General features: G+C 36.8%; 1 protein-coding gene across 1 annotated transcript in view; it reads right to left on the bottom strand.

Annotated features, from left to right (window-relative positions):
• COL4A3 (collagen type IV alpha 3 chain) overlaps positions 1–14,937 on the bottom strand; it is a 56,484-nt gene that overhangs the window by 27,530 nt on the left and 14,017 nt on the right. The window contains exons 4-19 of the mRNA XM_062499067.1: positions 13,129–13,173; positions 12,606–12,650; positions 12,265–12,327; positions 11,552–11,605; positions 10,704–10,730; positions 10,029–10,106; positions 9,022–9,084; positions 8,501–8,536; positions 8,346–8,387; positions 6,875–6,952; positions 5,379–5,441; positions 5,062–5,118; positions 2,731–2,775; positions 1,226–1,279; positions 795–836; positions 11–98 (exon numbers count right to left, since the gene is read on the bottom strand). Coding sequence (XP_062355051.1) covers positions 11–98; positions 795–836; positions 1,226–1,279; positions 2,731–2,775; positions 5,062–5,118; positions 5,379–5,441; positions 6,875–6,952; positions 8,346–8,387; positions 8,501–8,536; positions 9,022–9,084; positions 10,029–10,106; positions 10,704–10,730; positions 11,552–11,605; positions 12,265–12,327; positions 12,606–12,650; positions 13,129–13,173 — 880 coding nt within the window. The remainder of the gene's footprint in view (positions 1–10; positions 99–794; positions 837–1,225; positions 1,280–2,730; positions 2,776–5,061; positions 5,119–5,378; positions 5,442–6,874; positions 6,953–8,345; positions 8,388–8,500; positions 8,537–9,021; positions 9,085–10,028; positions 10,107–10,703; positions 10,731–11,551; positions 11,606–12,264; positions 12,328–12,605; positions 12,651–13,128; positions 13,174–14,937) is intronic.

Genomic DNA, 14,937 nt, shown 5'->3' on the forward strand with positions numbered 1-14,937 from the left:
TCCCACTCACCAGGAATGCCACGTTGACCTTTTGGCCCTGGAGGTCCGGGGGCTCCTTCATCCCCTTTTTCACCAACCACATAATTGTAATACTCAGTCTCAAGAGAAAGATGGTAAGAAAAGAAAGAGTTGCAAGAATTAAAGAGAGAAGCACAGTACCTCACACTGAAGACTTGATTAAAGCAATGTTTTAATCTCATTCATAATTTTGATGTTCAGACACCACAAGACCTTACTGATTACAAGCAACCAGAAATGAAATCATAATTGTTATTAGCAGCAATGCTTCTTTAGTACTCTGTCAATATTGAAAACACTTCAGCTTTTTACAAAGCAATTTCCTGTGAACAATTTAGGCAGGTTTCCATTAGGTGACATGGGGCCTTTAGGAAAGCCACTAGGGGGACAGCATGACCAGACAGGGAAATAGTACTCCTACCAACTCTTGCTTTCTTAAAAAGGCTTTTTAGGATTTTAAAATTAAGGTTCACTGTTCTGCAAGTGATTAGAAATTGGTTTAAATATTAACTCATGTGAATTTTTATAACTGACAGTTGAATCTCCTGCCAAAATTGCTGGATGCAGGTGAGGTCTCACCAGGCACAGATACTGTATGCAATTCCATATGAAGGAAGATCTCATCTGTGTGAGAATCCCAGTAATATCAGGACTTTGTGAAAGCCATGCTTGATTAGAGCATGACAGGACATCTATTATTGCCTCATGCAAAAAATTTAGATTATTCTTATTCTAATGCTTTAGAAAAATTACATATTAAAGTAATTTACACTTACTCGACCACAAGCTCCAGGTGGACCAGGGTTTCCTTTCATCCCCTTCATCAGAGAACAGATAGGTTTTTTTTATTAAAAACAACACATGGAATGACATTTACCCACTGTTACCTCAGTACATTGCTCAAAACATTAAAGAAAAGCAACTGTTCCTGACCAGTCCTTCACCACCCCATCTCTGTTCCTTACACAGCTATTCAGCTGCATACACCAAAGCCTACAGGAACTCATCAGCAGACATAGATGGACACCAGTTCAAACACATGGTTTGTTTCAGCTGATCCATTCCCTGTACTATGACACCCTTACTTGCCATCTCTTAGGCCAAGTGAAACATACTATATGCATAGCAATAAATAAAATCATGTAATAACCCCCAAACATACCTTATCCTCATGCTCAAAAGCAGTAACAAAACCACTGGACAATACCTTAGCTCCTTGCCTTCCAGCCAGTCCTGGTTTGCCCTGTTCACCCTTCTGTCCCTGCAGGTGACAGTATACAATTTTATAAGGATTAATCTTCTAGCACTGACAACAGTAAGATCTAAAATGTAAAGCTTTAATCTTTCATGATGATGGCAAAGTGAATGCAACGTGCTCAGGAGAAGAAACTGCAGTGAAAGACCCCGTCTGAGGTACAGCTCCGTGTCTGTAGGAAAAGCTGCAGTGTCCCACCCAAACCTGCATTTATTACAGCACACTCCAACACTCCCAAGGGGAAGCTGCTCTGCATGGCACAAGTGTAGGAGTCTCTGATCTGTTCTCCCTCTGCAAACTATTTCTGAAGGGGACAAACTGAACACAATGCAAGACTCTCCTATTCAACGCCCTCCCCCAGAACTCGCTCAGTCTGCAGGATGGTGCTGCTCTCAAGAGGTGTCAGCAGCACCAGGGAAAACAGTGCAAACTAAGGCTTTCTGCAGGTGAATACAGGCAAGGGAGAGGGACTTCTTGGAGGCTCATGCAGCTGAATGCACTGCTAGTGAGTAAAGCTGAAATGGGAACAGAGCAATGACATGTCTTTGTCATAACAGAAAATTTTCTTTCTGTTAGCTGAGGCAGTAGAGCTTTGCAGCCATTCAGTGTTCTTTGTCAGACTGGAATGTGTTTAGACTGCCTGTGAAGGTCGTTTTAGCATGACAAAGATGATGTTATAGTAAGATACATGTGCAATGGGCTATTCTGGCAGCAAGAATTTTGGTAAGATATTTATAAAGTCACTGCAACTCTAATGATGTGAAAGTAGAGATGAAGTAAGAAGAACTGATATTTAACCAACTGAATACAGTATTTCAAACACATTTGAACAATGAATACTGTATTTCAAACACATCTGAACAACTCCAACTCTTAAATTAGTATACAAATGAGACTATTTTGCCTCTAAAATGGCATATTTTAAGAACTATATGTTGACAAATTGACAGTTTAATAGCTATCAGTCATCTTGTTCCTGGCTATGACATCCATAACCCTGACAATAACTTTTCTTCTTTTCTAAACTTTTCTAAAACAATGTCTTTGATCCTAGTGATTACAAACTATTAATTTCTCTTCTCCATTTACGTTAAAGGGAAGGTATAACTCTTTTACAAAAATTTCAATGTGACTAAGCAGAAAAAACTCATCAAAATTAATTTTGCTTAACTTGGAGTGTGTCTCAAACTCATTAGACAGTCAGCAGCAAGTGACAGGTCTTTTTTATTTGACATAGAAACAATGATATCTATGAACTGAGCCTCTGTCTCCTGCACATGAATCTGTGAGGACATGGTATGTTCCAAGGCCAGCTGCATGAAGGAAATGTTTCAGTGCATGCAAACCAACATTTTGAAACTCATTCTACAATGAGAGAAAAGCTGTGACAGGAAGATAGAACTGTCTTAAACAGATGACTATCACTTAGAAAACATTTAGAAAGCTTCCTTCATTACCGGTAAACCAGGTGGACCTGGGGCACCTTCTTTTCCAGGCTTCCCCTACAAAGGAAAAATGTAAAATAAAATAAAAAAATTAAAGAGAGGATATTGCATGCAAAGAACATAGCAACTCGATGCTGTGCACATAACTGTCAACTGTGTAAACTGTAAAAAGCCATTAAGGTTATTTTAAAGTATTCATTAATCATAACTAAAGTTCATAAACTCTACAAAACAGATAGTAAGATATTCCACTGACATTCCTCCTCCTGTGGAGGATTATTTGTGCCAGACTCCAGCAGTACAAAGTGCCAGGCAAGTGCAGAAATCTTGGTGAAAAATCAGTTTCTTGAAGAAACAAGACAAATGATATAACAATACAGCAGCAGCAGCTCTTCCCATGGTGAGCTTGGAAGGACACTGAAGGAAACTCTCTGAACCCCATTACCTGTATGGGACAACTTGAGGAGAAATTACTTAATGAAAAGGAATAGGGAGTGCACTTCAAAGGTATCTGAAGCAGGGCAGTAGATGGAAAAGTGAAAACAGAAGAATGCAGCATGCCAGAGGTATCTGCTGCTTTCCATGGCCCATTTAGCAGCATCTGCTGGGGTCCTGCATCCCGTGTGGCAACAAGAAACAATTGTTTGAGCAATTTGTAACAAAAAAATACAGAGACAAAGGGCAGAAATGGAGAGAGAAGCAGAATGAAATGAAAACATGATCATATGGATACCTTGCTTACCACCTTGAAGGCAGAAATGAGGAAAACATAGTTCATTAAAATTCACAGGAGGAAGACAGTGAAAAGATAAAAGGAGGGTGGGGAGAGATTATGAACTCAGAACAACAAGGAATAAAGAACATTTTAGATTTTTTTTCCCCACAGAATAAATTAATGAAATTAAAAATAATTTTGAAAAGACCATACAATGAATTAGGATGCTAGCATCAGAAAAAACAGCAAAAAATGTCAGAACTCAAAAGATAAGAAGGAGAACAGACCGACGTCCCCATAGGATCAAAATTCACTTGCACAAAATAGTGCATTTTTATAGTGCATTTTTTTCCTAGAATGTAAAATCCACAGAATTTTGACATTTTTGTGCTCACTGATGTAATTTCAATTGCAAAAAAGGTTTTTTCTTTTCAGAACAGTTAATCAATCAATGTCTTAACAATACTTCCTAAGCATTCTTCAAGAACAATTCACAAAAAAATGCAAGGGTGCTCTACCAGTTCCTCCACAAGGAGGAGTCCATTAAGAAGAGTTCTGAAAAGAAACTGCATGACAGGACAAGGCTTTTGCAAACAGAAGACAATGTGGAAGAAACAGAGAAATTGGAGGATTAATAACACACATCGGATAGCAAGAATTTCTAGAGCTTTACACTAGTAACTCAAATTGAATTTTTTGTTATGTATAGAAATAAAAATAACAATCAAGTTGCTCTCTAACATCATTGTTATAGCACCATACAACTGAAAAAAGAACAATCCTCAGGTAGTACCAGGGTCTTGTCTTGCTATCTTTTCTTGTGGAAGAAAATGTATTGGAACCACAAGAAGTCTGAGAAAAGTTTCAAAAATATACACATTTGGACTGAATGAAATATTTAATTTGAAAATTATTTTTCTTAGTATTGCTTTCATAATGCATTCAAAATCTGCATTTAGAAAATGTCACAAAACATTTTGATTTTTTTTTTGACTATTTTAGGGTTTTCCCCAATATTAAGTTACGAATTAATAGTCTTAGTTATTAAGACCTTGCATCTGTCATTGGTTAGTCTTTATCTGAATGTCTGAAAGGCATTTGAATGAAAGTAATAGCTTTCCATTACTATCTTCCAAAAAAAAAAATCATCAGCTAAATTGTATTTTAATACACGTTTGTCAAGAAATATTTTTTCATATACTATGCTGTTAACAGAGTAACTCTTCAAGTAACTTTCTTCAAGTCCCCACACAGCTGCTGGTTGAACACACTAATTTAAATCTCCTGCCTTAAGTAAACCCGCTGTTTTCTCTTCTACGTATACCCTTGCACTATAAAGCCAGTACATGTCTAGCAGGGCACTTTTTTATTTAGTTTCAACAAGAGAACTTTTATAGCAAAAAACCAGAAGTGTACTCACAACCAACTGACCTTCACACATATAAATGTACACATATAAGTAAAGTCACTTGACTTCCAGCTCTCGTCTAGTTTTCTGCAGGAAAGAGCTTTTGAATCTAAGCAAATTTGCTCTGAGTAGCAGTGAGACAAAAACTGCACAACAACACTAGTTGAAAACTGCTTTTCAGAAAGGACTAACACATATGTATCCAGCTGTTTGCACACACCTGTGCTCCTGGTTCTCCTCGGTCACCCTTTTCACTTTGAGAGTCACCAACTGGCCCCTGGAACAAAACCACACTGAAGATATTCATGTTTTCAAACTTACATTTTCTAAGTTAAATATGCATTTTATATTTTTTTTAATCTTTTAAAAAAGTATAGTTGGAATGCTATGAATACGTATTTTATTCTATTCATTACTTCTATTCTTTTCATTAAAGGTTGAAATAATTAGTGTAAATACTGGTCTGTAAAGACTAGCATTTATTAGGTGATGGGGCATGAGCATCTGGATTTAAGGGATTTACTTCTGGTCACTTACTGTAAACCCCATTGGCCCTGGGGGTCCTCTTGATCCTTTTTCTCCTTTTTCTCCTTTCAAGTCCTATTACACAGAAAAGAAGATCTTACTGTGGTGTCTTGGATTTTTCTATGCTTACCATTTCAATCTGGTTCTACAAATAGGAAATCCTTATGTCACCACCAAGATTCTTTGAGCAGAGATGGTTTTACTCAAATAATTCAGAAACAGAAACTTTGTATCAGTGCTCCTGCCTCAGTCTGTGATGTTTGAAAAAAGAAAAAACTGTTTCTGCACATTTCAGAATAGAGCTAGGTCAAAACAATCTACCTGTGGTTGTATGCAAAGGGACTGCAGCAAATATCCCCACAAACAGCAACAAGAAACAAGCAAAAATTCCAAATACACCTTAGTTGCTTCACTTTAGCCAGAGTTACTTTCAAAACATAATTGCAGTGGCTACCTACAGCATCCTTGTCTCTGTGGGTGCAAGATTAGATTGTGCTACAGTGTAGTACCACTGGGCCATGTCCTAGGGTCACTGTTAAGCCAAATTTTATGGACTAATAATTACCTGGTTAGACTCATGCACCAACTATTTATGTAAGGAGTTTTGAGAGGTTTCTAAACCATAATGCCCGATGTTTCTGAAAAATTGCCATTATTTCATGATAAACCACCACAGCTGTGACTGGAAAGTGCTCTGGGTGCTCTGTATTTGATCTAAACAGGGTGAGCTGGTGTGCCTAAAAGCTGAACCTTGCTTCTGTGATCTTTCTCTTCCCTCCTCAATTCAGTCTTGATGCACAATTCCCTTTTACTTTAGCACATAATGGAGACAGACTTTGGAAGATTCCACAGATTAGATGCAAATTCCCTAAGAAAAATGTAATCAAGAGTATGTAGAAGACTCATCCTGTTAGTATGTGAATACTTAAAATTCTGTCAATTACTGCTGTTTAATTTCTATACAAGGACACAATGCAAGAATTTTAATTCCCAATGCAATACTTAAAACTGAATCAGACTATTTCCTTCCATATTTATTGTCTTTCCACCACTTTCCATGATTACTCAAGTTTCTGTAAAAACAATGAGAAAACAAACTACAAAATGTACACAAACATGTTGTAAGCTTCTGTGAACCTCTGGTAGCTCAAAGTCTGACATTCTCAGTGGCAAGGCCCAGAGGTCAACTCAGCTGTGGCTTTGATAGCCATTCAGAACAGCCATGTGTATTTGGTGAAGCAGAAGTGATTTACTCTTCATGTACTCAGGGATTCCCAGCAGGTGGAGTGCTGGTAAGCAAGAAGCATTGTGCATGTGAGCACATAGCCTCAGCTGAGTTGGCTCCACACAGACAATCTACAAGAGCTTAGAAAGTAATTAAACAAGTCTGCAAAACGTTAGGATGAATAAAAGGAAATGTTATCACAGCAGTGAAGATTAATATATCCTCTCAAAGTAAAATCTAGTCAGATGGATTATTTGAATGTGATATTTAACAATTTTACTACCGTCATGTTGTCTGGTCCACTTAATGTCACAATGACAGTTCCTGGGGGCCCAGGGGGTCCAGTTAACCCAGTGTCACCCTTGAAAGAAGAAAGAAAAATAGAGCAAATTACAAGCAGTGTGTTTTTGTTATTTCAAATTACTGCTGCTATACTTCTGATATCATGAAAATTCTTCTGTCATTACACTCAGCCATTAATTCAGTTAACACTTGCCTTTGCTTGTTATTTAAATTCCATTTAAAAAGACATATGGAAGATTTAACCTTCCCCTAGCTGATTAATATAAAAATGAATATGCTGGTTTCTGTTAAAGTTTCAAGAAACAATTTAAAATTTTAATCCTATTTATTTGTTATAAATCTATTTTAAATCAAGTAAAAATACCTCTTTGATTACAATATTTATCTCCATTTAATTATTTCAATCAGTAAATTACATGAACTGTCTTTGGTGACATACTCCAAGCTGCAGTCTGGGTATTCCAGTGAGATCACAGAATCATGGTGCTAACAGACAAAACAAGCTTTCATATATCCTTCACTGACAACATAAGTAGTGAAGTGCACTTTTTTATTAAGAATCTTTGAGAACAGGGGAACTCCTCAGTGTGACCTTTCCTGTGGAGATCAACAAAACAATATCCACAATTTTCAGTGATTTTAAGCCAGTGGAATGCTTTAGCATAAATTTGCAGCACAACAGCAAAAATGTGTCACACTTTCATAAGGAAGCAAGATGTTCCATGGTCACCTGAGCTACTGCTAATGAATGATGAGGGCTGTAGGCATTTTTTTCCCATCAGGAAACTCCTAGCACATTCCTGGCAGTGATTACAAAGTTAAAACCAATCACAGCTCAATCTGTGCAGGTCAGTTAGCATAATTGTGAGATGCATTAATCTCTTGCAAGGATATCCAAATTAACTGCACTAGCCCTGCAACTGCAGGCTTCATGCTGGGAGACAGTGTGGGCATTTGTAGTAATTCCTGGTTTAATGTCAGTTACATGGAATACAAAGTAAATACATGAAAGACAAGTTATCCCATTTTTATTCAAAACCTAGGGCTTTTGCTAGCATCACAAGGGCTGGCACTGAAAATACATTGGACAGAAGTTATGAGACAACAAATGCTACATATTTATCACTGTTTATCTGCTTAGATAGCATTTAGGAGCACTACACAAAGTATATATAGTAATTTAATGCTACGTGCTAGTAAATACTAATTACTGACTTCTCTTCAGTGTCTAATCTTCTGTCTAGATGTTCCTATCATTGGCTCTTATGTGAAAACATTTTGACTTTAGAGAGCACTGCCATGTTTCCATTTTTCAACAAGACTCCCACATATACGCTGAAAATTTGTGTTTTACAATACTTACTTTCCCAAACATTTCACCTTAGAAAATCAGAAAATGCAGAAAACAGAAACAAAACTTTTAAAATGTTTAAAGCTTCTTACAAAATTACCTTTCTTCCTTTGGCTCCTATTACTTTCAGTCCCATAAGACCCTGAAAAAAAATCCCCAAATGTAATTTTTTTTTATCTTACAAACACTTGAACATGGGTTAATTCATGTTACACATAACAGAAGTTTTCATTTTTATTACCAATCTGAGACTACCTTAGGTCCAGGAGGTCCTGGTTGCCCTGGCATGCCCTGCAAAAAAGGGGAAAAAAATCCTCAGCTAAAAAAACTTAAAATCTTTTTCTCTGATACAGATGTTTTGAAGTACCCAAATTTCACAGAGCTTATATCACATTTTTACTCTTTCCTCCACCTTTACAGCTGGAAGTCATTGCCAGTGGGTAAACAATTGTTTACACAGTGTAGTTGCAAACATATGCATCTCTCAATGTTATGCATATTAGTATATTAAGTGAATTAATGGACAGTCATTTGAAAATTAAAATTTATGCTTACATGGACAAGGGATGCTTCTGAAAATACAGAAATTATCATGCACAAAAATAATAAAAATAAACTGAAAAAAAATTCGGATGTGTACAGAAAAACAGTTTTTATATACATATGTGTCTAGACCTCAAATAAGTCTGGGAGAGTCAAATACTTGTATCTGTGTAACTCCATAGGGTTTAGGGAAAATCAAAGGTCAAAGTAACAAGTGAGACACAAATTCATACTAAAGGTCCTGGAGGGCCCTGTGGTCCAAGTTCCCCAGGATATCCTTGAGCACCTTGGGCACCCTGCATATCAAAAAAGAAACAGGAATAAATCTCCCGGCAAGATTATGAGCAAAACACAACACTAAATTCAATGAACTGAGTAAGAAAGAGAGGAGCAGCTCTGCTTCTGAATTTCCTTTTCCTATCTCAGGAGAACAGAGAAGTATAATTTTTCCTCACTGCTTCATTGTTTGGCATACGTTTTGAAACACAAGAAACTATCTGTTCTAAAACGAAACTACACAAGTGAGGATATAAATCCTCTGAGAAATGTGGACTCATAATCCATATGGTCCTATTAATGCCCCTAATAAGCCTTCAATCCTTCAAATATTCTATGCAATGAATCCTATACTTCAAAGCTTTTTGTGAAATAAATGGAAAATTAAACATTTTTATTTTCTTTTTATTTTAATGCTCTATTTTTATTCCAATAGTCAGAAGAAATGTCAGCCCTGCCTTCCCCTGTTAATGTTCATTCTTGAAATATGGACCATTCAGTCCTTTGTTAGTACTCTAGAAGTTGAGCTGGTCTAACCTGTTCAGTTTTAACTTCAATGGGAATTTTAGCAGTTGTACTTGATGGCCATTATAGGTACCTTCCAACTATTCTATTCCTATTCCATTCCTATTCCATTCCCATTCCATTCCCACTCCATTCCATTCCATTCCCATTCCATTCCGTGTAGAGGTGAACTCATAGATCTGTAACCAGTTTTTCTCCATACCTGAAGTACTGTTTTTCTGCAATATGACTGGCCTACAAACTGACTAGTTTTGGTTTAGAAATCAGTGACACAATTTCAAAAAATACTGTAACTATATTAAATAAATAATATACTTACATGATGTAAAATACAAAATAATTTTAATACATCCTTGTGTTATATAGAATGTATTTACACATTTTTACTATGTATTTCTATGCATATCTATCTCACCCACCACCCCTTATTTTGAGTTACCTGGAGACCAGGCATTCCTGGTAATCCAGGATCACCTTTTGCACCATATTCTTGGCTATATCCCTCTGCAGGGCACCCCTGAACAATTAGATAAAAAGAAACATAAAAAGTTATGCTGCTGAACTCTGTAGTGCAACAAATTTTCTAATGCAGTTTGTAGGGAAATAGGCAACATCCGAAGAGCATAATGATGGGAACTGTCTACTATGGATAGTTCTACCTTTAAAAAAGATTTTATGAAATTAACTATATCTTTTGCAGGCCTTCCAGTTCTCTGTTAGGAGTAGTCTTCTTTTCAGGTATACCTACATTACTCCTTGTCTTCAATTTATTTTTGTTACTCTTTACTGCTATAAGATACTCTCTAGTGTATCTGCAGATTTCCATATGAATTCGTAAACTGTTTGGGGGAGGAGCTTAGTTCTGTGTGTGCTTGAAAGTGTTAAATTAATTTCATGCAGTAACAGTAGTTTGAGGAGAAAAAAAAAATTATAAACCATTTTGCGACCTGAGGTGAATGCTACTAGGGCAAAGGAAGTACCAAACTTTATGGTTGCTTCTTCTAGAAGGTAAACCTTCTGTTCCCCATGAATGGAGATATTAAGAGCAACATTCATACAAACAAAGTGTGGATGACCAATGAATATTTCGTGTAATATGCTGCAAACAACTGACCTTCTCTCCTTTGATACCAACAACTCCCTAGGAAGAAGAACAATCATATTGAAACAGAAGAGTAAAAGACTGCTGAAATAACACATTCTAAATATTGTCTAAGCTTGGTACTCTTCAGGTGATTTATTTTAATGAAGAAGGTGCAAAGCCAGGTTCCTGTTTAATGGGTTAGACTTTAATTTAAGAAGAAAGGGCATATTGTTAAAAAATAGTCAATCTCACAGGCACAACTCTACAAGTAAAGGCATAACAGCTTTGAAGCCTGATCTTAATAAACTAATAAATAAAATCAGCAAAGCTGGTAAATTAAAGATCATGTTTATAAGTTATTAGATTTGAAGACACTGGAACTTTAAAGACAGCATTCGTTTTCCACTTGTTTAAAAGTTTCTCTTTGAAACACATTTCTACAGAGAAAAATCCCCAAATCCTAGGATTAAAGCAGTGTATCCAGAGTGAGAAATTCTGGTTTAATTCCTGGTTCTTATTGACTGAATTAAGCCATTATTTTCTCAAAGATACTCAGGCATGAACTGAAACTGCAATCTGTTAAATATATCATGGACACCTTTAGGGATCTAAGTGGTAAATTTTCATGAGTATCCCATGAGAGCTAACTCTAGTCAATGAATTTCATGCAGTTATTAGCTAAGAAGTTGAGGCCCAACATGCAGACAATAAAGCATTACTTTTAACTTTGGTCTCCATCACACAGTTTTCATACTAATAAAATGGAGATACCTATATATTTCAACTGGTGTCAGTATGAGCTAACATGAGGCTTTACACTCCTTCAGTGACTGGCTTTATGTGGTGGGAATGCACACAATCATGAATTTCACACTTACTGGAAGGCCTGGAGCACCTCTTCTACCTGGAGGACCTGGAAATCCTTGGTCACCCTGAAAGTGGTAAGAGTGGTTGTTAATGCATGTTATTGTTTATTATTCAGCCTGGTTTTGGCAAATGATCACACAAGTTTTTTATGCTATCACACGAAATGCACTGTGAGTTCACAACCACCGTATTTTGCTAGAAGAGGATCATCCTATTTTATGCAGCATGACTTCTATCCTAGACTGCTCAGATTAGTTCACAGTTTCACCAGAAATCTGTCATTTTCTGTAGTAGGCATTATTCTGACTCTTTCAGAATGCCCATAGAGCAAAGACAATCTGTTAAATCTGTTACTTAACATTGATCCTTTTCTCTTAATTACTCTCAGGATTTACGAATTGCCAATCGTGAGCTAGATACTGGTGAAGTATGGACATGTTGGACAAAAACTGATTAGGTCTTCTGGATTTAATAGAAAAAAGTATCTGTCAAAATATCAAATGTAATTCTTATCTTTTAGCAAAGGCCATTAGAATGTATTATTTATTTTGCACAAAAAGTAGCACTTTTCCTTTCTCTGATCCCATGACACAAGTTTTTCTAGCTGATAAAGTCACACACCAAAACAAGTTGAAATTGTATATTGGGGGAAATTTAGAACACTTTTTGGCCATTCCCAAGCACAACCAAATGCAATCTCCAGAACACACAGCTTGGTTTGTACCTTTGTGCCGTTGCATCCTGGAACACCCGGGAGCCCAGGAGGACCAACAGCTCCTGGTTCACCCTAAAAGAAGCATGAAATTTGCACAAGCTTTGTTTTTGCACATTCATATTGCCCTACAGAAACACTGAAAGAGTTTATGCTGGAGCAATGTTTCACAATGTGTTCGTAAATCATTACAATGAGTAAGAATTGCTGATGCCAAGATTTTTATCTCTAGACCAATTGACAGAGAAAATGTTGATGTTGAGACTGAAGTGAGCACATTGAGCTGAGGATAACTGTGCACTGAAGACTGAAGTAAGAGAGAAATGGTTAAATCAAGTTTAATTTTTACTTACGGGAAGGCCTGGAGGACCTGAAAATCCAGGTATTCCTGGGAGTCCCTAATGATATTAAACCAGAGAAATAACATTAGGAATATTAAACAAAAGCTTATAAGGCAATTTTTCTTTAATTACAGTCATAATAAAGATGAATGCAAGTATGATTCTATTAAAGGATCATTACTTCCTTAACTCTTCTGACTGTGAACCAAGCGTAATGGTTACACACAGGTAACACACACTGGTTTTGGCCACAGGAAAAAATCCCAAACAACTCTTTGTGGTATTCTAGTCTGACTTTTTCACTGCACAACCAAATATTAAATCCATACAGCAACAACCTTGAATGTAATGTGTAGCAAAAAAGGCAAAAGTTCTAAAAATAAGTAATACTTGTGCACAGACCGTGTCATAAATTTTAATCATACTTTGAAATCAGACATAATGTTTTGCTTTTGTTTTCACAAATTATTGAACCAAGTTGGCAATTAGCATGACATTTAATACATGTAAGTTTGTTTAAAATACAAACACTTACTCGTATACCTTTGGGTCCAACTAAGCCTGTATGCCCTGGAGAACCCTAGATCAGAAATAGAAAGCAATGTTTTTCAATATATTTCTATTGAGAAAGAGCACATAAACGTCAACAGGACACACAATATTTTCAATATTAATATGTGCACACAAAACCAGCTGTATTGATAAATATATGACTGACCTATTAGAGTCAATAAAGGAAACAAGTATTTCATACAACTTGCATGAATTGTGGTCTTTCCCTCCCTGTCAGCATTTACAGGGAACGTATCATAGAATCACAGAATGGTTCAAGTTGGAAGAACCTTAAAGATGAGTTAGTTCAAACCCCCCTGACATGGGCAGGGATCCCTTCCACTGGAACACATTGCTCAAAGCCTCATCCAGCTTGGCCTTGAACTTCCAGGGACAGGGAACCTGCTCAGTATCTCACCATCTTCCTACCCTCACAGTGAAAAAATATCTATATCTCATCATAGGTCAAAACAAATAACTGTGTATGTTGAGAAAACAGCTGCTGTGGAGTCGGTCAAACTGTGAGACCTGGAAGTGCTTCCCTGTGAGGAAAAAGCTGGAAGGCTCCCAGATATGGGTGATGTCCATGTAATGACCAGATAGATGTATGTACTCTCACCTGCACTGTTAAGCATGGAAAGGAAGACCAGGAGCAATCTGAAAGGGGGATAAACAGAATGGCAGAGCAAGGCTGAAAGAAGACAGCAAAGTGCCACAGTGACACTGCACAGAACCTGCTGCCTGCTGGAATTCTTTCAAGATGCTTAGAGCTGTAGTGCTAGCAAGAAAATTTTACCACTCCCAGAAAGGAAATGGAAAATGTGAAGGACAGCATTGCTTCTAAAATTCTGGGCCACATTCCATTTCAGATAATATAGAGGCATTGGGTAGGAGAGGCTAACTGGCACACACTACAACAGAGGTCTTCTTGCTAAATAAATTAGCCTTACTTTTTGCCATTCTTGCAGAATTACTATCACTTATTAAAAGGGAAGTGCCATATAAAAACACTTCAACAAGTTCAGATAAAAGCCTCATCAATATATATCAAATCTACATGAGTATCACTTCCAGAAAGTATTGTAAAAATAAGATAGGACAGAATAATGTAACAATACTTAAATAAATGAAAATTATAAAACCCATTTGTTTAAAGGTACAGTTAACTGCTGTAGCTACATTAGTGCAGGTCCTAAGCATAATCTGATTGTGGTAGAACCTTCCTGATTTACACTGTGACTGAGTTCACAGCATCTTTACACAGAAATAAGTTATTCACCACAGCCAATTATTGATAACAGCAAGATTACCATCCCTCAAGACAAACATGCATGAAATGCTTTTAATTTCTACTCATGCAGAAGTTATTGAAAATTCATATTCAGCCTCAGTTTAGGCATACAGGAAAAAAAGAAAGCTCAAGTCACTGAAGCCACTCCCTCCATACTGCAGGCAACCAGGTATTTCATAAACAGACCAAGATTTATCTTAAAAAACATCTTTCCCTTCAGCTTTTCTTAAATCTAATTTTCATATTTGTCTCACAAGTTGCTTGTTTACTTTCTTTTCAGCAACAAATGTCAAGATGTTAATTGATACTAAGACAAAAACTGAGGGTATGCTGCAAAAATCTGTCCAGATCCATGTTCACTGTCTCTGGCAGTTCAATCCAGCTGCTTTAGCACTGGCCAATGGAAAACTGACAACAAAAGGCCATGGTCATATCAGCCCTACCCTGATGCAGTCAAAATGACCCTTGCAGCTGGTGAGCAAACAACAGCCCCACCAAATG

The sequence above is a fragment of the Cinclus cinclus genome, chromosome 10 (genome assembly GCF_963662255.1).
Source record: "Cinclus cinclus chromosome 10, bCinCin1.1, whole genome shotgun sequence".
NCBI lineage: Eukaryota > Metazoa > Chordata > Aves > Passeriformes > Cinclidae > Cinclus > Cinclus cinclus.